The sequence below is a fragment of the Chlamydotis macqueenii genome, chromosome 17, assembly GCF_036417535.1.
Source record: "Chlamydotis macqueenii isolate bChlMac1 chromosome 17, bChlMac1.mat, whole genome shotgun sequence".
Classification (NCBI taxonomy): domain Eukaryota; kingdom Metazoa; phylum Chordata; class Aves; order Otidiformes; family Otididae; genus Chlamydotis; species Chlamydotis macqueenii.
In genome coordinates, this window is record NC_141572.1 from 4,154,938 (window position 1) to 4,176,232 (window position 21,295).

The 21,295-nt window shown below is 58.8% G+C and overlaps 1 protein-coding gene across 11 annotated transcripts in view; it reads right to left on the minus strand.

The window, feature by feature from the left end:
* NCOR2 (nuclear receptor corepressor 2) overlaps nt 1-21,295 on the minus strand; it is a 239,535-nt gene that overhangs the window by 51,479 nt on the left and 166,761 nt on the right. For 8 of the 11 annotated variants that reach the window (XM_086761836.1, XM_086761831.1, XM_086761837.1 and 5 more), the window contains exons 15-17: nt 10,400-10,524; nt 9,342-9,514; nt 6,285-6,347 (exon numbers count right to left, since the gene is read on the minus strand). In XM_086761836.1, coding sequence (XP_086617962.1) covers nt 6,285-6,347; nt 9,342-9,514; nt 10,400-10,524 — 361 coding nt within the window. Of the gene's footprint in view, nt 1-6,284; nt 6,348-9,341; nt 9,515-10,399; nt 10,525-14,534; nt 14,661-21,295 lie in introns of those variants that run through there. The other 3 variants (XM_086761835.1, XM_086761834.1, XM_086761829.1) reach the window with 3 other exon arrangements.

The window sequence follows — 21,295 nt, forward strand, 5'->3', positions numbered from 1 at the left end:
ATCCCGGGGGCGAGAGGATTTCAGAGCCATGGGCGGCCAAGAGCAGCGAGAGAGAGCGGGTGCCGAGGCTGGAAACCAGGTCACGGGCGGGAGACTCCTGACCCCGATGCCAGAAGTTGGTGGGAACACATGCTCCGGCCCCAGTGCTCTTCCCTCCGGCGGGGGCTGGCGAGCGAGCGAACGGCGTCCTCCGCGCTCCGTCTGCTCGCTGGCTCCTTCTGCTCGCCGGAGATTTCCAGCCGGCTGCAGCCGCGGTTGTTAAGGTGGATGGAAGCGCCTCCGGTATTTTCTCCCCTCCTCACCTCCTCGCTCAGCAGCTCGGGGCTAAGAGGAGGCTGTGCAGTTTCAGGAGATGCCCGATGTTGCCAAGAAATACGAATAATTTTTCAAAAAAGGCAGGAGAAAGGCGAAGGGGAGGGAGCAGCCAACTGTGCGCCGCAGCTCCGCTCCTGCCAGCCCGGGGACAGGGAGCTGGTGCCGTCGGTACGTGGCGGAGCAGCCAGCGAGCTCTAATCTGTTCCTCTGGCTGACCCGGGGCTCGTTGCATCTGAATGTGACCTCTAGACAGAGCATTAATAACGAACGTGGCGCTGACCCAAGCTGACAAGGGGTGCGGCTGCTTGGCACCCGCTCCCGCCCTCCCTCTCTCACTTTCTGTCTCCCTCGCTCTCGTCTGAATGTCAGCGGCAGGGGGAGGGATCCAGCAAAACAAAGCTTGGCTAATACTTTCCTCCGCTCTTCGAGTGAATCAAAGGCGCTTTTTTCATCGGGGAGGTGCGCGCTGGCGAGCCCAGCATTGCACCAGCGGGGTGTCGTGGCACCCCGGCACGCGCCTTGGCCCCACAGCTGCTGCCCCGGTGGAGGAGGGATGGGGAGAGGTTTGGCATCGGTCTGGCCACGCTCCGGTACCGGCAAGCAGAGGTTGAAAGGAAGAGGAGCCCGGAGAGCATGGTAGCGCGCACTCGGCGTTTTGGAGCACGGAGAAGCCCGGAGGGGCAGTGAGGTGGGCAAGGGCTGTCAGCGTGTCCCCTCGGCTCCCCGCAGCCGCGGGTTTTTACCAGAGTGGTTCCAAGGTTCTCCAGCACGGCTGCCCTGCTCCACCCAGGGCTCGGCAAGGGCGGAGGGAGCCTCTAAAGGGTTCTTTAATCGGAGCTCCCATGGATTAACAGATCGAGGTTACGGGGGGGAAACTAAATTACCTCATTCCCCTACACCCGACGATACCTGGTGCGATCCTCCAGCCCCTCTCACCCCTCTCAGGAGCAGGGATGGAGGCAGTTCCGGCTATGGCACAGCCAAAACGTGCCGTCACCCCGTCCTGGAGAAAGACCGGCACTACAGAGTCAGCGATACCACCCACAGCATCCCAAAAACGCCGGTCAGCGTCGCCGAGCTGAGCGAGCGTGGTGCAACGCCGCTTTCCCCCACCGATCTCGGGGTGGTTTGCAGTGCGTGGGAGAGCCGAGGCACAGGGAAGGTGAGTAACTGTTCCAGGGCCACGGGGCCAGGGGGTGGCAGAGCCGGGCAAGTGCTCGGCTCCTGACACCGCACCGAGGAAAGCGGCAGGGACGGTGCGTGGGCGGCGAGCCCACACCCCCGCAAGCGCTGGGGGTATCGCCAGAGGGACCATCACACCAAACGAGGCGTGGGTATGCAGCTGGGACCCCCGGCCAGCTCAGCTCTAGTGCCATCTCCCCACTCCCCTGGCTCCGGCTGGGGACCCTCAGCTCCCAGTCTCTCCTTCAGAGCAGCCGGTGGCTGGCCCACCGCATCAACCTGCTGCAAAACCATCCAACCCCATGCCCTCACCACAGACCAGCCCTCCTTTTGCACTCTGTCCCCATCCTTTGACCTTGGGAGGGGACAGGAAGCCTCCTCCGGGACGCCTGCTCCCCAGGAGCTGCCATCCCCTCCCATCCAGCCAGGGAAATCCGAATCTCCGGCGCAAGGCAGCGGGTCCACGCGCAGCAGCCGCTCCCGGCGAGCCCAGCTCTCTACTTTCACCTGGTTCGGATATTATTCCCGCTCTCTTATTGTTGAAAAAATAATGCTCAAAATTAAAACGTAGGCTGTAAATTATAGTAATTACCCAGCAGTTCCCCCTGACAGGCCTTTTGTGTTTCATTCGCTGACACTCACTAAGCAAATCCTCGTGGTTTGCTCCTACACGCTGGAGAAACGTTCAGCCAACGGCAGCAGGAGGCGCAGCGCCGGGGCTACAGCGGGCAGCGGCGCTACGGGCGCGATCCTGGGTGTCACACCTTGGCAGAAGGGCAGCAAAGCTCCAGCCTGGGACAACAGGGACAGCACCGCACCCAACCACCGCCTCTTCCAGGGCAAGGGCGGCCAATGCACACCTTGGATGCAGTTTTGCCCTCATGGCATCTGATCCGCCCCATCCCGATGATTTCCACCACGTCGCTTCACACAAATTTCATGGCAAACACGCTGCCTGCTCGCAGCGGGCGGTGGGGACGGACAGGAGGCGCTGTCCTCGCCCTCAGCTCCCTGTGAACCTAGTCTGGATGGAGGGCACCCAGGTGGTGGACCCGAAGGCACGTCCTACCTACTGCAGGACTGGTAGAACATTGTAACAGGTTGTCCAGAGAGGTGGTGGATGCCCCACCCCTGGAAACATTCAAAGCCAGGTTGGATGAGGCTCTGAGGAACCTGATCTGCTTGGAGATGTCCCTGCTCCTTGCAGGGGGGTTGGACTGGATGCGCTTTAAAGGTCCTTTCCAACCCAAACTGCTCTAGGATTCTATGACCAGCAAGAGGGACAACACGCAGCAACTTGTACAGGCTGCAAACCAGCTTCTCCAGCCCATATCTCCTACCATCAGCAGGATTTCACAGCAGTAAATATCTCTGACCGGGAAGGGGAAGGCTCCAGCATGAGCACAGGGGAGATGAAGGGAGGAAGGTACAGAGTTTGGCTCCATCCCACCTTCCTAGCATTGCCCACTCTGCAGCCAGCCCCTTGTAAGAGCAACAGCTGCCTTGCCAGAGAGAAGCAACGGAGGAAGAATGTGAAGACCCACACAGACCTACCCCCACCCTTCAGCCAGCGGCTAGTGAGAAATAACAGTGCAAACCCAAATTAGGGTTGGAGGGCCACATGCTTGTGTGTTAATTTGAAGAAATCAGTATTTAAAAAAAAAAATTGAAATCCCACTTTTTTTTTTTTTTTTTTTTTAAGTTTAGTGGACATAATGGGACTGGAAAAAAAATGGTTCAGGTCACTCCAAAACTCATTTTACTGAGTTGGTTGTTGGTAGAACTGAAAATAAGCCCCAAAATAAAACTTTCTGTATCCAGGGAAATGTGTTACATCTACCCCAAATGAACTACTCGGGAGTCTTCAGGGGTTATTTAACTCTCTGACTTTTTATGTCTGTGCCCAGCTCTCCCTTGCCTCATCACACCAACTCCATCCCGTGGCCTCTCCGGCTCCTCGGTCTGGGAAAGGGCACGCGGAGCCTGAGCATGGCCCTGCCGCGAGGGTGACGAGCAAAGCGCCTGGGCAGGACGTGGGAGGACCTCAGGTGAGCAGGAAGCTGCCATTTCCACGCCGCCTCTTTTCAAAGAACAAACCCACTTGTTAGATGCCTGGGGGAAAACCCAGAGCCGGGGCGAGAACAGATACCAGACTTTAAAGAGTAATGAAGGTCACGCTGCAACCTCCTGGTTCATCGGGTTCAGCTCCCGCGCTGGCGGGGCCGCTCCGCAACACAGGGCGCTGGTGGCGAAACTCAGTGGAGAGGCTGGGGGGGGACACAACCAACCCACCCAGTTGCTCCAGATCGGAGCTGCCCGCTGCTTCCAAATTCCCTTCCAGCCTACCTTTATCTCCCACCTGCGTGGGCTCCTGCCAACGGGACCCCAAAGGCAGGAGCTGCCTAAACATCTCTTTCTCAGGAGCAGCCCTCTTCTGCTGCCGAAAGCCTCCGCAGCAAAGCCAGGCAGAGCGGCGGGTGCCGCCTGCTCCCCGGCTCGGGAAGAGAAGAAGGGAAATCCTCCAGCAACTCCAGTTAATCAAAACCTCCTGCCTTTAGGGTCGCAGGCACGGCGCAAGGAGGCACTATCAGAAAACCACGCTACCCCATAATTACACCAATCTCTGCACATTTTGACGGACCAGTGAATCAAAGTTTATTGCGTAATAAACGTGTCATTAAGCCAGAACTTTCCTCTCGCTAGGTTTTCGTTCCCCTAGTTAACTTTAATAACACGGTACTCCCCTTGATCGTCTCTCCAGGCAGACGCAGTCCTGCCTTCTCCTGCTTGCAAACTCTCCGCGCAGCTCCGTGACCCCAGAGCCGTGCAGACAACTTCGGTGTCTCCCTGTCCCTGGGCTGTTCTCTCTCACCTCTCTGAGCAGAAATGGCATGGGGTTTCATGCTATGCACAAAAAAAAAAGCCGGGGTGGACGGCAAGGCCAGGCTGAGCTGATTTCCCAGCTGGTGGGCGCTGGGAGCAGAGGTCACCATCCCATCTGCCCAAGCAGGGGCTGATTTTTCACAGGACTCACATCTTGCTTAACTTCCTGAACCATCTAGCTGTGGGCTCAGACTGGTACCAGTACCAGGGAGGAACGTGGCTGGGGCAGCCACGTCCCTGCGGTGAGGAGGACGGTGCCCTTTTCTCCGAGCTCATCCCATGACGGGTGCCTGCCGCCTCCTCTGCCCCTGCCCAGCCGTGCTGGCTCTGGGCTCTGCCGCCTCCTCCAGCCTCCGAGCTGAACCCCCCCAGACCTGGAAGCCCCCACCATGCCAGTCCCTGGAAACACCGAACAGAGCCAGTTCGAAGCATTAAAGCGGCTGCTTCCTGGCAAAGGGGAATTTGGCTTCTCTCTGTAGAAGTCTGGTGTTGCAATCTCAGTTTCCCAGGTTGTAACGGAGGGAAAAACATCAGCAATTGGGCTTTACACCAGCAAATCTCCCTGCCCCGTCCTGGCCCCTGGGCTGGAATAACGCTACGTGCTCCCACGCTTCATCCTTCCTCCACACAGGCTTTGGCAGCTGGTTTTAAGACTCCTTAAGCGCACTTCCAGCATCCAGCATAAAACAGCAAGAGGCACATTTCCCCCCCCCCCCCCCCCCAACCAGATGTGATCTCCAAAACAAAGCGGTGCTTGGAAAAGATCCCTCCAACGACCCTCCCCTGCTCGGCACCTGCTCGCCCCGTTACCTGGCCCCAGGCCAGTCTGCTTGATGAAAGTCTATCTGTTAAGTTTTGTGTCTACAGAGAGCCCCGCTCAGCGACGCGCAGGATTGGCACCGGGCTGCAAAAAGGGTTGGAATAGCTTAAAGGCGAGTGAGCCAAACGCTTTGGGATATTCACAGGCAAAGTAATCCAAGTCCACAGCTCCCACCGGCACCTGGGCAGCCGGCGCTCCAGAACGTGTAATCACCATCTCGGCAGCAGGTGCATTTTCCAAGCAGAGCCGAACCCGCTAACGGGCCTGTTTGTGTTTGCCATCCCTAAACAGCGCTCATTTCCATTTTAATTTCCCATTTACAATCCTCACCAGGCCGGGAGAGTCGGCAGCGACGCAAGCGGGACGCACGGGCTTGGGACGTGAGCTCGACAGCCCATGGACAGGACGTGACTTTGGCAAAAATAAATTAAAGCGGCGAAAGAGCTGGCACAGGAGCGGCACGAGGAGGGGAAGTGGCAAGAAGGGCTGTGCTACACTCAGCACTTTTTAAAAACGGTCTCGGCAAAGGCTCCGATTCAGCTCCAGGATGTCGTGTCACCCCACGCCGCCCGCAGCCCCTGCTCTCGCAAGCTCCCCGACGCGCGGCTGCAGAGCATCGGGGTTCACCATCCTCTCCCTAAATCCCAGAGCTGCCAACGCAGGCAGCCGCTATCAGCACGTCTGGAACAGATCACACCAGTAGCACGAACGTTCGGAGAGCAGCACGAAGCTGCACCTCGCGCTACAGACACCAGAAGCTGCAAAAAGCAACAGACACAGCGCCTTCCCCATTTCCTACAGCCAGCTCCTGTCTCGTGGGACACGCACGGGCTCCAGCCACAGCCCAGACGTCCCGGGTGTCAGCACAGCTCCGAGGGGCACAGAGGCCGAGCACATCTCCCGCACAACCGCCTGCCTCCCCCAAAACCCCACTCTGAGGCTCATGGGGAGCAAACCAGCAGTGGGACGGGGAGAATCCGGCCCCACTGCACCGCACTGACAGCAGCAGTCAGATGCCGTCCATTCCCGATTGCTGGGTTACCTCCAGCAGAGCCAACAAGGAGAAAGAAAACAAGCGGCTCACCTTTTTTAGCTGTCTCCATCTCCTCTTCGGTCCAGCGAGAGCTTTCATTCATCTCCAGAGAGGCTGGGAAGGAGGAAGGAAAGGAGAGCAGTCAGCTGGGAGTGGCAGCCAGCAAGCCCGGCGAGCCTGGTGGAGATGCCCCAACACCCAAACCCTGTCCCAGGCCCTGTTCCCCTGAAGCACAACAACACACGGTGCGGCGCAAAAGTGCTTCTGCAGAGCAGGCTGTCACGGTACGGGCTCTCGAGGCCTTCCAGGCCATGGTAGGCTATGCCCGGCAGCCCCCTGCGATGTGCCTCAGTGATGCAAAACCTCGACTTTGGGACTGGATACGAAGGCAGATGGCTTGAGGGTGGCAGCAGATTTCCTGCTGATTTGGTGCCACGCTCTCTGGCCTGCCAACAACAGGTACCTACGATGGAGCCGACTTCGGCTGCGTGCTCTGGCGGTGGCAGACGCAGGGTGGGACCGTCACCCTCAGCGGAGACGGAGAAACAGCGTCACCTTGGCAGTGATTCTGGCCAACTGCAATGGGCAAGGGAGTTGGCCGTGCTCGACCGTGGGCTCCCTCAGTGCCATCACCGGGCTCTCGGACACCTCAGAGCCACTTCCAGCAGTGCCAGAGGCTCGCCCGGAGCAGCGCCCATCGCAGGGGGATGCGGCTGCTCTGGCTGGGAGAGGAGGAGAGAGGTGTCAGCACCTGATGCTCCCCCTCCCTCTCCCCCATCCCAGGCGTGGCGCCGGGGACACCGGGGTCCCGCATAAAGCCTTCACTGTGCCACAGTCCTGCTGGCAGCCTGGCACTAGAGCAAACCCTACAATAACAAACCAGGGTGTGAGTCAGAGGCAAAAAACAACTCGGTAAGGAAACAGATTTCCGGCTCAGGCTGCCAAGGGGTTATTACTCTAAACAACAGGCAAAGCATTATTTCAACAGTGATGAGAGATGTTTTGACAGTGTCCTTTTAAAATGGAAAACAGGCTGATAGGTTCAGGATAAAGGATACGGGCGAGGAGAGAAGGAAGCATCTTCCAATAAGCTCTACAAGAAGACAAGGCCCCACAGGGGGACAAGGTGGGCTCCAACGCCCGCAGCACGGGGCAGAGGAATCTCCTTCACAGCCAGCTGAGCATGACCGCAGGTGTCACCTCCTGGAAGTCAGCACGGGTCACCGCCTCCCCCAGAAACGCCGTCCCTCGGGACGGCAGCCAAGAGGGCGGGAAATCGATACCTCACCGCTTGCCCCGGCCACGGTGAGCCGGGGCCACCGCGCTCATTTACGCAAAAGCGAGCGTCCCCAACGCGCGGCACGAGGCCCTTCGCTCAGCTTGAGGACGACTGTTACTGCATGGTAAAGAAATGTCAAAGAAACAGCCTGTTTGGTTTGATTAATGGTATTTACTGAGGTTGCGCAGTTATGAAACAGATGCCTATGGGGAGCTCCAGCACGCTGCAGTTAAACCACAATACGGTTTTGTGTTGTTTTTTAATGTTCAATTGGTATTTAAAATGCAATAACTTTCTTAGCCAACCTAAATTAAAGCCCTATTGGAGAGACATAAAGTGAAACCAATTGCTCAGATATGTCACTGGAATCGATCCACTCCCTTTTCCCAATTTAACATGGTTTGAAATCTTTTCCCCGTGTTCGCAGTGAAGTTTATGGAGGACTCTGAGATGCTGCGATTTAAAAAAAAAAAACAAAAAAAAAAAAAAACCTCTCTAAGTTACTGGCGTTATCTGCTGCTTCTTTGCAGCATCGCTTAACAAGTTCGAGAGGGAGAGCAGGGCTGCGTTGTGCCGGGAACTATTTATATCGCCCGTATGAAAACAGAGCGCTCGCAATCAAGGCTTCAGCCAGTTGTCAGCAGAGGAATGGGGAGGCAAAACACCTCCGAGTGATTTATAGCACACGGAACAGAACAAGCAAGAAACTGCAGAGCAAGGCAACGGAGAGAAGTCACCCTGCTTTTATTTTTACTTGCCTTAGGTAGCACAGTAATTTTGTACTTGCTAGAGTACAAAACAGAGGAAAACCAGCCAAGTTCCTTGACGCATTGGCTTCTGCAAATCAATATACGAGCAGTTTCCCAGGGTGATGGCTGCTGGTGCCGCAGATGAGAGAGGCAGAGGCACCCGACACGGGGCTGCGGGCGCTGCTGTGAGCTCCTGACCAGCCCCAGACGGGCGCAGTGGCATCGCGCAGCTCGGGCTGGCCGCGGTCCCCGGGTGCTGCGTCACGGGCAGCACGCTTTGCCTCCCCCACCTTGCTCTGGAGCTGCTCCCAGCCCCTTCCCGCTGTGCTCAGCCACGCTGCAGCCTTGCGCAGGCTGGATGGGAAGGGAAATACTGACACCGTGCCTGGCCGGCCACGGATGGGGGAAGCCAATATGGGAAATGCTGCTTTTTGTGCACAAGACGCCCAAACTGGGGTGCACAGCATGACTGCAGCCAGGGTGGAGGCTCCCAAGCCACCGTAACCCACTGCCTCCTTGCCCCATCCTTCAGCTGCAGAGATGAGGAAGGGAGCAGCCCTGTTCCCAAGGCCAGGGGGGTCACAGACCCCACAGGCTGCAGCTGCACAAGGTCCAGCCAAATCTGAAAACAGAGAGGGCAGGAGAACTGGCAGAGACCCAAGCAAGCGCAAGAGCAGGCTCCTGCGCTGAGCTCGAGGACACTCAAATCTGGAGCCACCACAGGGGGAACCACAGCTCCGGGTGCAGGAGGTGCACGAGCCCTGCATGAACTCAGCCAATGTGCTGCTAAAAATGACGGCTTCCCTTTTTCTCTTTCGCAATGCTTTCCCTCCGAGGCCCTAAAGCCCACTGACGCTCAGCGAGGAACACCCGGGCTTGCAAGCGCCTCCACTCCATCCAGGCGAACCGTGCTGGGTAACCAGTGGGACAGAGAAACCTCACTGCTGCCCCCCGAAAAGGAGGAAGGCAAACCCTCCTCCGTGAGCAAGGAGCAGAGCAGGGTGATGCCCCATCCCAGCAGAGTGGACACCCCAAAAGCCTGGCCAAGGTCCCCCCGTCCCGGCGCCTGTCGCTACCCACCCAGTTCCGCGCTCTGCTGCGGGGCGGCCGCCTCCTCGTTGTTGGCTTCGTTCGCCATGGAGCGCGTGATGCGGCCTTTGCGTCTGCCCTGGCTGTTGGCGGTTTTGCGGCCTTTGGAGGTGACGGTTTCCTTCTCATCGTTGTCCTCCCCGGACGTGTCATCGTTCTTGTCCCTGCAAAAACAGGGAGAGAGAAAAAAGTTGTTGGGTTTGTCTGGTTTTTAGGTCAAGTAATTATTTCTCTGCACATGTTTTGGGATTTTATTTTTTTTTTTGTTGGTCTTTTGAGGGGGCAGGTCTGCATTTTTTTTTGTACACGCAGGCTGTTTTCCTGGCTTGGGAGCAGGCTGGATTGGCGGTGGGGTAATTTGTGGTGGGGTTTTCTTCCTGCAGCTGGCTGCAGCTCCACCACCAAGCGCACGCAGAGACCTGACAGAGACAGGTTTAATACCAGACCACTCAAATTCATCCCTGCCTCCTCCTCATTTATCTTCCTGAAAGGGACCTGCTGGTAAGTGTCTTAGCAGCCTAGATATAATGAAGCCAGATGTTCTTTTAAACGAAGTATTAAGCCCATTACGGATAGCTAGCGGTCTGCGTGCCAACCGTTCCCAGCCACGGCTCTGATGCTCCCTGTTCGGCGTGAGGGAGGCAGGGCTGGCTGAAGCCCTTCATCTGAGAGCGCTCGCACCGACATCAATAACGCCAAAGGTGAAGTGTCACGCTTGGCTGTGCCCGGATTGCTCCTCCGGCTCCCGGAGGCTCTCGCAACAACAAAACAAGCTGGAGGATCAGAGGGGCTTTGCTGGTTGATTGGGTTTATATAAAAAAAAAAAAAGCGTATGAGAGTTGCTTTCCTAGTTTGGGAGCAGCAGGGAAGGGGAAAAAATAGGAAAGCAGGCTCTGCCCATCCCTCCCTGCGGAGGAGGTGAGATGGACGCGCATTGTCCTGCACGGGGTCAGGCAGCCCTGGACCACACCGCATCCCGCCGCCACATCCCACTGCCCCAGCCCGATGCCCAGCCTTCGCTAGAGCCAGGCAGGGAGGGTTGTCCTTACTTTGTCAGTTCTTCTTTGTCGTTTTCTGTTTCCTGCTTGTCTTCCTCCTTCTCTCCCTCCTTCTCCTTTTCTTTCTCTTTTTCATCTTTCTCTTCTTGGCTGCTCCGGGGCATTTGCTGCTGCTGCTGGAAAACAAGGGACATAAAACAAAACAAACCCTCAGCGCTGAGGCGGATACATCACAGCACCTGGGCCAACCTAAACAAACGCCTCGAAACAATGCCGGGGGGCGAGCGGCCAAGAGGAAAAAGCACCACAGGCAGAGAGCGCAGGCAGGGCGCTGACGGAGGCCACGGGGGCCGAAAGCTTTCCGGGGAGATCAGAGGTAGTTTGGGAGATCAGGCACGGCAGCTGCGCTTCAGGTCCTGTTCCGGGCAGCGCTGCAGGCAGCAAGCGGGGATCTGGCCCAGGGTGGAAGGCAGGGAGGTGAGAATAACCCTCCTGTTCCCTGTAGATGATGGCTTAGCAACCTCGGTGGCGATTTGCAGCTGGTGGGATGCATTTTGCTGGAGAACGGAGATGGGAGCACCAGAGATGCCCCGAGGTTCAGTGATATCAACGCTGTGATCTTTTTCCCAAGCATCTGACGTGGCCCAAGGGGACAGTTTACCACTGCCGTATCACCGAGAAGGAAAGATGCCCAAGCTCCCCACCTGCTCCGTACTGCCTGGCACCGTCGGTGGAGGCCGTGCACCCAACCACCCCAACGTCGCTGGCGTCACTGGGACCGAAGGTGCCGCGGTACCCGAGGGAGGGACACAGCGACCAGAATAGTTCTGGATTTTGTTACAACAGCTGCAGGAAAGAGGATGCTGAGGAGGTCTGGTTCCCCTGACCTCCCTTCCCTCTGGCGACTGGCAAACGAGAGGCATTTCATAGAGAAGCAGAAATTAGAGATGGAAATGATTTATTAAACCATCCTGCTCCTGGCTAACACAAGGCTGCTCCAGGAAACCCACTTGGGCTTGCCCAGCCGCTGCCCAAGCTGCAGGGCTTCCACCGCTGCTCGGGAAAGGGTTCAGGGATGTAACGGGGGGAAAATTGCCTTAAAGCGGTTTTATCAGCAGAAAGTCTGATCCCAGGGGGCCTGGCCCGGCCATCAGCCAAGTGCGGGTGAGGTGTGCCTGCGTCCCTGGAGCAAGTGGGACTGGCCTGTCCCCATGCCGCAGGGGCTGGGAGGCTGCCTTGAACATGGGCATCCCCGCGGCAGTGGCGCTGGGTGCGAGCCAAACCCTCTGCCCCCACAGGCTGGTGCTAAAATGAGAAGTGCCGAGCTGTCAAAATGGGCTTCAGAGCCTTTTAACAAGAAAGCTTCTGATTCTTTCAGGCCCCAGTTCAACACAAGTCCTTAAAACACAGGTGCTGCCACCACCGAAACCCCGTGGATTTTCAGTTCCTCCTCGTGCTGGGCGGGAGGTGGCCATGCCACCATGACCCGCACAGGGCAAGGGGCATCCATCATGCGCGCTCCCACAGCACTGCCCTGAACTCTGACTCACACCGCGGCGAACCCTGAGCAGGGTTCAGCCCAGACAAACACCCAGGAGGTGAGGGCTGTGACCTCCCAGGGCTGGGCGGGGAGTGGGGCAGGCTCTGCCCCAACCTCAGCCGTCACCACCCACCCACGCTCCCTTCACCAAGCGCTCTGGCAAGGGAGAGAAGCCCAGATGAGTTTCACAGTATTTCTATCACCCCACCATGAATACTTTCTTTTGGGGGATGGGGGAAACCCTGCACCCTGGAGGCCCTCACTCCCTGGGGTGTAAACCTAGCTCTCCTCCAGCCGTAAACCCAGCGGCAACCATATGAGTCCCTGCCCCAGCGTCAGGCTGGCGCAAGCTCCCAAGGGAAGCTTTGGCATCATCTCATCTTGTCTCTGTCCTCTTTCAAACACACTGAGCATCCATCGAAGCTCTTCCCCAGAGGAACAGGCTGGGGTGGCAGCGATGCTAACGGGCTCCCCGCAGCAGTCTGCAAAAGCAGGGGTGGAAAAGCAGGGAGAGGAGCGAGCGGCCACGGAGACTCGTGCTGTGATGCAGGTGCAACTCAGAGAGGCACCCAGCGAGCTCCGGCATGCCAAGGACCGGCAAACCCCGTTGGCCTGGCTTCAGAGGGCTACTGAGCATCCCTCTCCTCTGGGAGGTTTCAAGCCCAGCCTGGTGGGACATCAAATCAGGGCTTCTCCCACCACCGAGCAGCATCTCGATCTAAGGATGCCCTCTAGTGATTGCCCAGCTCCGCCCACGGCAGGGTGGCCGATGCCAGGAGCGAGAGCTGGGTGGGCGCAGAATGCTGTGCCCAGTGGGACAGGATGGGATGGATCTCACCTGCCAGCCCTCTCCTGTCGGGCTGAAATGCACAAATTGGGCAACATCGTCACTGTGGGGTCACCACAAAGAAAACTGTCCCCTGCTCCACCCATAGCTGTGTTCATGTCTTCATCTGAAGAAGGCTCCTGGCCAAATGCTGCTTTGAACCCTGGCAAACACACAGTGATGGCTTATCTGCTGCGCTGGGGCTTGGCTGCACAGCGGGGTACTCCACAAACACCCCGGGATGCACCTCTGAGAGCAACCGTGCTCACCAACATCACCTTACGTCCCACCCCGGGGCACGTGCTGGGCTGGAGGCCACGGGGCTGGTTGAAGCACCCAGAGCCCTGGGGGGAGTGGGCACCCCGGGGTCCCAAATGAAGCTGTGCAAGAACAGCATATAGAGAAGAGAGCCTGGACACCTCCCTGGGGACAGCCACCTTGGCCATGCTACGGGCTCTACCCCAAACCTCAGACTGGTTGACATCAGAGCCGGACCACGGCACAGTACCGGGAACCCGCGAGCCAGCCAGTCTCCCCCCGGCCCCGGCACACGGCTGCCCCCGCGCTGCGCAGGGAGGCTATTCTTAGCGCTGGACGTGGACCAGCTCTGGATGATTCAAGGGACGGGACGCCATCCCAAAGCGTGACAGGCCAGGAAATGCTTCCCCAATTACCAGCCGATGTTTCCCTCTGATTCACGCTGCCCCGGTTAGAGGTGGCCCAGCAGGTGGGTCGGCTCGTAGCGGACACGCCAAAGGCCGACAGCAAAACTGCTCAGCTCCCGGCAAGCTCCAACCTCTCTCCACCTACATCCCTGCCCCCCTGGGGATTAGGCACCCCTCCTCCCCGAGGCAAAGCAGGTACGTGCTCCCCGCCTTGCACAAGAAGGTGAAGGGATGTGCCCGAGGCCGGGGAAGATGCCTGTGGCAGAGGGCAGGGCTGTCCCTCCCAGGTCGGACACTCCAACCGCCGGACCGCCCTTCCTCCCCAGCATCGCTGCTGCTTGTTTTTGCCGCCGACACATCCTGTTTATTTAAAAAGGCCCAGGGACAAAATCGCACAGGAGGACGCGTGAGCGAGAGGCTGATCCTGCTCTGAGCCCACGGGGACGGGCGGCCTCCTTCCCCGCATGCTTCCCGTGCTCCGACACGAGCTGCTCCCTAATTACAAACATCTGCTCACCTCTACCCTAATTTCCCACCGGCCTCAGAGCAGCTGGAGAGGAACAGAGCGCTGCCAGCCCTCCCGGGAACACCGCGTGCGCTGCCGGCCACCCTCCTGCCGTGGCCTGCGGGCAGCCACGCGTGCTCGCCCCAGCACCCGGCTCCCGTCCGGAGCGACACGGCTCGCCTTGCTTGGCCAGCTCCATCGGGCTGGCACCTCACGGGGATTCCAGCCGCTCTAAAGCTCCAACACCGAATGCACTTTTGGGGGACGCTGGCTTCCAGGTAGGTCCCGGACCCCAAAACACTGGCCCTGCTGAGAACCAACCAACTTGCTGCACGTCCCGGCAGCGAGTCTGGCTGGGAGAAAGCCCCAGCGAGGAAGAGGTGCAGCTCCTCCCACTCTGTTTACTTCCTCCGCCGAGGCACTGCCTGCTTCTGGAAGCAGGACTGGAGGGGGCAGGAGGAGGTGGGAGAAGCAGCTCCCCACTTTTGCCCTCCCTAGCCTTGCCGGAGACGCCTGCCGCCTTGGCACAGAGACGGCGAAACCAGCCAGAAACCCCTTCCCGGCCAGCGGCGTATCCCCCGCCTCTGAAATACTCGGCTCACACACTCACTGCGAGCTCCGGACCCTCACGTCCCCCCCAAATCACTCACCTCCCCGCTCCCCGGCTCCCGCGAGCGGCCGGTCCCCGACAGCCCCATCGCCGGCTGCCGGCCCCTGCTCACCGCCCAGCCATCCGGGCGCGCTGTGCCTTACATTCTCCGGCTCTGAAGGCTTCCTGACGATTTGCATAGTTAAGCCGTAAACTAACCACAACATTCCTCTTATGATTTTGCAATCTGCTGGAATAACGTGGCCGCTCTAAGTCGAGGCGATGAATCATCATCTATAAACCACAGCTCTCGTCACCGGGGCTCTCAGTGCTGGCTGCAGCCAGCGTGATTAATCCGTCAGGATGCCAAGCTTAACCTACGGAGCAGGACTATTTATTTTCCAAACTTGCAAACCTCTGGAAAATGACCACTCCTGCCTTCCCCGGTCCCTCCGCGGCAAGACGCGCCGGGCTGCAACAGGGGACGATGCCAGAAGCCTTCGCTGGTGCCCGCAGTGCGTCCCGGCGTTAACCGCTGCGCCGCGTACCTTGCGACCGAGGCACCCGTGCCCTCTCCCTGTCCCCCCTCGCTCCCCGCCTTGCAGCACCCTCACAACAGGCCCCAAAACCCCGCTGCTGCCTGCACGGCTCAGTTCCCCCGCCCTGGTCCTGCTAGGGACAGGGACGGGCACAGCCACCATGTCACAGCAACTCTCCCTGCGATGTTCAGGTGAGCTCCACTCTGGGAGTCCTGTTCCTGCCCCAGGACCACCAGCTCCTGCCACCCCTGGCCACACTGCGCACTGGTGGGGAAACGGTTCAGGTCACGGGGATGGCACTGTGCGAGAGCCCCATCCCCGAGCCCCTGTGCCGGCTAGGGGTGACGTCCCTCTCTTGATGGCAGGGTTCAAGGGCGGACTGGCTGCACGGGGGACGCCGTTTGGATGCCAGCAGGTGCATCACCTCCGCTGCCATCGTTACAGCGCCCTGGGCTCTTACAGAAGACGAGCACCGCATGGAAACAACCAACTCCCGTTCGATCCTTAAATCAGGAGGGAGCAAACCACGACCCTCTAGGCCCTCACGCAGAACCAGGAGCGCCAGGCTGAGGCAACTCGTCTGGGTGCTGCTCGAGCCCATCCCCAGGTGAGCTCCAGGGTTTTTGCTGGAAGGTGGCTGTGCAGGCTCGCTGCAGCCGCGCGGTGACATGTGCCAACCCCGTCCCCACCGAGTCACACCGAAGTCCACCTGGACAGGGGCTCTGGAGGGAGCTGCACCTCGCCGGCACTCCCGGCTCATCCCCTCCGGCAGCCGGGAGCGCCCACTCAGCCGTGACGCTTCTCCCACGCGCAGGGCGCCAGCTCTTCACTTCTCCTGCGGCTGACTTCAGATCAACGGCATTTACGATGTTCTCCAGGGGTACTCGGCTGTGGAGCAGGCTCAGGCCGAGGTCATTGCACGCAATCAGGGAATTGCAAATTAAAACCAGCTCGAGATAAGCAGAAGACAAAAGGCCTGCGCTTGGCTGGCCAGGAACGCCCAGGGTTCACTTTGCTGCTTCTCTGGAACCCCAGCACGCCTGCAACGGCTGCGTGCATGTGTGGGTGCCTGCTGCCACTACCCTCAACGTCCCACAGGGACTGGTAGTGGCACCGCAGGGCAGGATGCACCACGCTCTGCACGGCACAGCCGGCGGGATTGGCACTCAGCTCCCACCCCTCTCCTGGCCTGGTGGGACACCGTGCAGAGATGTCTGCCAGGAGTAGGGCTGGCACCACACATCGTGGCTCAGGTGGTCCTCTTCCACCCCCCACATCCACCCTTCCGCCCGCTTCCAAACTCTCCCGCTGGCCGGTCACGACGACGAAAGCCGGGGCAGGGACTCCCCCACTGAGCACCCACAGCCCCGGCCTCCCGTTCAGCCACCACGCTGCACGGTCTCCCACGGAGCATCCTCTCCCTGCTTGCCAACGCCGTAAGCTGAGGCTGGATGCCGCACGATCACTGCAAACGCTACTCGCCACATTTCCCTACCCATCCCTCAGAGGCAGGCGGGATGGCTTCAAAACGTATGTACGTATCACGTAACCCACTCCCAGGGCCCGGAGCCTCTGATCTGATGGTCTGGAATGGCTCAGCCCTCGCTGCCACCCACCACCGCGCAAGCCTGGCTTCTCACGACCGCGCGCGGCACCCTCCGCTCATGGGAGAAACCACAAAGCAAAACAAGCCGCTGCCAAAACAACAAGGAGAGGAAGAGGAATGTCTGCCGGCGACTTGGCTTTGATTGCTTGCATCCCATGGCTGGGTTTGATGCTGTTGGCTGCGGAAGCAAGTAAACCCCCCCCACCCCCCCAAAAAAAAAAAAAAAAAAAAAAAAAACCCCAAAGAGCCAGGCTTGGATTTGATAAGAATGACAGAGAGCATGGGGTTTGCTTGGTTCATCTCTGACCACAACCGCCTGGAGCTGCGCTGCTCCTCCGCTGGTAAACAACAAACCCAGCAAGACAGCAGTCGTTACACGGCAGGGACGGGAGAAGCTGGGGCCGTGCCCAGCATGCCGGGAGGCACTGAACGGGCCCCGTGCACGCTCGGCAGCGCGGCTCTCCAGCACCGCGGGCCACAAAACACAGCTGGTGCCAGCAGCAAAGCGCCAGCAGCCACAACCAGGCTGCCCGGCCACGCCACGGGAAAGCCCCGTGCCATCTCCCAGGCTGCCGGTCCCGGGGGCGAGCAGCGTGCTGAGGATGAGAGGAGGGACCGGCTGTGGGACCGCAGGGATGCCCGACCTTGCGGGACCACTGACGCCTTCCCAGCGCTTGCTCCTTGATTGCGGAAAGCACAGAAGTCATTTTTACAGGACCCTGCTCGCCCGGATCCCTCCTTACATCACTGAGGGCTTTTCCATAAGAGGCAATGTTTCTTTTCTGGGTCACCGCTGAGTTTTTTAAAAAGTGATGTGATTGCTTGCGAAGGGAAAATGACCCGAGGGGAAGGGAGCATAACATTTGGAAGAGGTGGAGATGAGCCCCCGCTCTATCCCAGGCAGGGAACATGTGTTTTCTCTTCCCTGCGGTTTGCTTTACCCTGCTCCTCTGCTCTGCCCTGCCTGCAGCGTCCTGGCCGCATCCTGTCCCTGCTCCAAGCCCTGCCAGAGGAAGGTGCCAGGCCGGTAGCTCGCGGGATACAGAGCAGCATCCACACATGCCGCAGACACAGTGGGCTCAAAGCAAGTCCCATATCCTCACAAAAGAGGCTTTCTCCGAGATTTTCAGCTGTGCCTGCTTTAGAAAGCAACTTATCAATGGTGTGACCTATTTCCCATTGGTTCCCAGTCCAACCTGGGTCACAACTACAGATAAAACAACTCGTCTCAAAATCCAACCACTTCTATCGCTCCCTGTCCCGCCAGGAAGACGCTGCGGGATCCCCACCAGGACCGGCAGTGCCCAGCCCGGATCCCAAAGCCCGGTCCCTGAGCGGTATTCACGTGGGCGCAGGCGTGGTGGAGCGCTCGCTGGCAGGACACATTGATCGGCTGCTGGAGAAACACGAGTCCGAACTTGGGGGCCAAGCAGAATGGCGGGGTTCACGTCACTTTTAAGTAACTATTTTACTATCGCTAACGGCTGACGCGATCAAATTGCGTGGAAGAGCCCAGCTGCGGTGGCCAAGTGGTCCACTGGCAGCCCGTGCTGGTGCTAACTGGGAGGGAAGCAGTCGTCCGTCCCCGCTCCGAGCCTGCCAGCCTCACTGCCATCCCCACGCCGCCAGCAGCCCACGAGGCCACGCTGGGACCCAGGGAGCGAGCAGCCATCCTCCCATGGCAACGTATCCTTCGGTTCTTTTCCCAAATATGGCCACATCGTTCTCATTTAATCACCCCCAAAACTGCAGCTGGGATTTCAGGAATGTGAGTTTCCATTGTGTTTGCCTGATTACGCGGCCTGGAGGGGTGGCAGGGATGAGGGGAAGCTGCAACACGCTCATAACGGTGGAACGGGCACGATGCACCTTACGGGGCACACCTAAGGTTTGGGAGTGACAGGAGCCCAGACCGAAGAAGCAGGTACCCATGGAGGGCTACACGCTCTGTACCCGGCCATCTTGGCAGCCCGGACAGGGCAGGAGGATGCTCCTGTTGAACACAGGCCTTGGAAGAGAGCAAAGCACAGGCTGCAGACCTCAAGCCCTCGCCCCGCCAGTGCTGCTGTCAGGCTGCCCTGCGAGCTGGGAAGCACCCGAGCTACGCTGGGCTGTAGGAAAAGTACGACAGATGGGTGTTTTCCCAGAAACAACCACTTTTCCTGATGGAAACCGGCTTCTTTGCAACCACCAGCCGCTGAGCTGGACCCGCTGCCCCCAGACGTGCCCCAGGACAACCCTCCGCGCTCACGGGAAGCCCAGTGCTTTCCATCAAGATGGTTTTGGACCACTTTTGAGGATTCTGAGGGTTAGAGGGTTTTGTCTGGGTTTGTATTGGCTACAAGGAGATGTAGACTTAAAGAGCGAGAGCCTGCGCCCAGCTGCATGCACACGAGCACCCAAGGGATAAATGCTCTACGAGACATTTCTCCCCGTGAGGCCACACTCCAGCAGGACCAGGACCACCAGTTCTGGCCGGGTTTGACGTCTTCTCATGGGTCCTGCAGCCCCAGCCTGGCCGGGCAGGTTTCCCCAGCCACCACTGGTGCTGTCCCACTGCAGACCTGCCCAGAAAACGAGCCGAATTCAACTCCCTTTGCGTCCCAGCAGTGCCCTGAGCTGGCCCAGCCCACACGTGACAGCGGGATGGGGCAGAGCCAAGGGACGGGACAGGACAGCAGCCGGGGGACAGGGCCACCTCGCAGCAACATCCCCTCAGCAGAAGATGAGCCCGCGTTCCAACACCGACATCCCAGGCAGCACTTCCAGCCACACCAACTGCTCCTCTACAGACTGCTCCTGCTTGCTCTGCAGATAACGCCAGCACTCTAAAACACAGCGCTCAAGCCAGCACAGGCTTAAACACCCACAGAATAATTTACTGGTATTTGTGGCAGCAAAGTTTACTGGTCACATCCAGGGCTGCTTCTGCGGGATGTGCCGCGTTATTAAACCAGGGGTTTATGACAAGTGTCTGAAAAAGAAGCTGTCAAAGCCTTTGTCACTAACGAGGAGCCGCTCCCTGGATTGATGAAAATCAAATGCTTCCCAGAAATAAACATCATTCACCTCATTAGCCGTTGTGGTGAACGGAGCGGGGGCACATGGACAGCTTGTGGTGTAAGAGGCACTTGGCTCCGCCCCGGACCTGATCCCCGCAGCGGGAGGAGAGGTGACGGCAGGGAAAGGCTGGACCGCAGCGGGTGCTCTGCTTCCCTACTGGGGACGGGGCGCACGGAGAGCCAGAGCCACGGGCAGCCAGCGCCCGCTTGGCAGCCCGGGTCCCTGCCAGCCCTTTCGGCTGGGACGGCACTTCCGTGAAAAAAGTAAATGGGTTGTTTACAAAAATCCGGGCTGGGATTGTTTATCCGTGTGGGTGAGAGGAACGGTTTGTGTTTCGGGAGGGCGGGACAGCCGGCGGGATGGATAATTCAATTTGGGGTCTGGCAGGGGGCAGGGAAGAGGGTGGGCCTGGGAAAGGTCCTCAGACCTGGCAGGGGACCGCAGTGGCTGTCTGAGCAGGTCACACCGCGGGCCTCCACCCCACCGGCACGGCTCCGGCACTGCTCCCCGGTGGAGAACGGGGGGATTCGGGCAGCTGCTGTCCCCCTGGGTGGCACGGAGCGAGTCCTCGAAAGCGTCAGTGCTAACGCATGGGGCCCTTTTGCCAGGGAATACGTGAGCGCCGTCTGACAACAGCGCCGAGGGGGACAGGCATGACGGCACGTCCTGTGAGCCGCGTCCGTCCACTGCGGCGCATGACTTCATCCACCTCTGAGTCATCCCCAGGGCGGGCAGGCGGCTCCTCTGGCCACCCATCACCGCTGCCGACCGACCCGCTGCAGGCCAGAGCGCGGGCCGCCTTGCCTGGCGGGATGGTCGCCTGCCTCCCCGTCCCAGCACCGCGTGGGAGCCCCACGGCTTCTCCTCCCGGGAATTCACCAGCACCGCCACAGGAAGCATCATCGGCCGCTCCGCTGCCGTGTGAGCAACGCTACTCCAAAATCAAAGCAGATTTATTCTGGAATAAAAACCTCACACTCCGCACAGAAGAATTATGTTGAAACAGTCACTTTTCTTCCCGCACAGTTCCAGCCCAACGCTTGCGCTGCCGCAGCCCGGCTGAACAGCCTGCCCGACGAGCGAAGCACACGCCGCTAATTGCCAAATTTCAGTTTGGGTGCCCTCCGCTACAGAATTAGGGGTGTTCGCAGACGGATGCTCTTTGAAACACCCAGAAGAGCGACTGCGACAGCCCCCCCAGCGACACATCCGTCTGAGGGCCTTTCTTACAACCTCATGCAAATTTATGCTTATTACTGTACAGAGTATCGGATCAGATCATTTCACCATGACACAAACTCTTATTTTCTTTTTTTTTCCAATGAGAAATCACACACTGGGGAGTTGACTTCCTGCTGATTCCCCCGTTGAAGGGTTAAATGGTGTTTTCCATACCCAAACGAGGCAGATCATTTTGGGAAGGACCTCCACCGCAGGAGCCTCAGTATTATGGATAATGACCCATCAGACGCACGGACATGGGAGCTCGGCCCTGCCTCAGAGCGGGCGGCTGCTCCGTTTTCTGACAAACTGGAAGCAGAATCCTGTGAAGTCCCTGCTCTTGGCAGGAGATTTTTAGCCATAAGTAGCAGCTTTATGAGGAATATCCTTTGC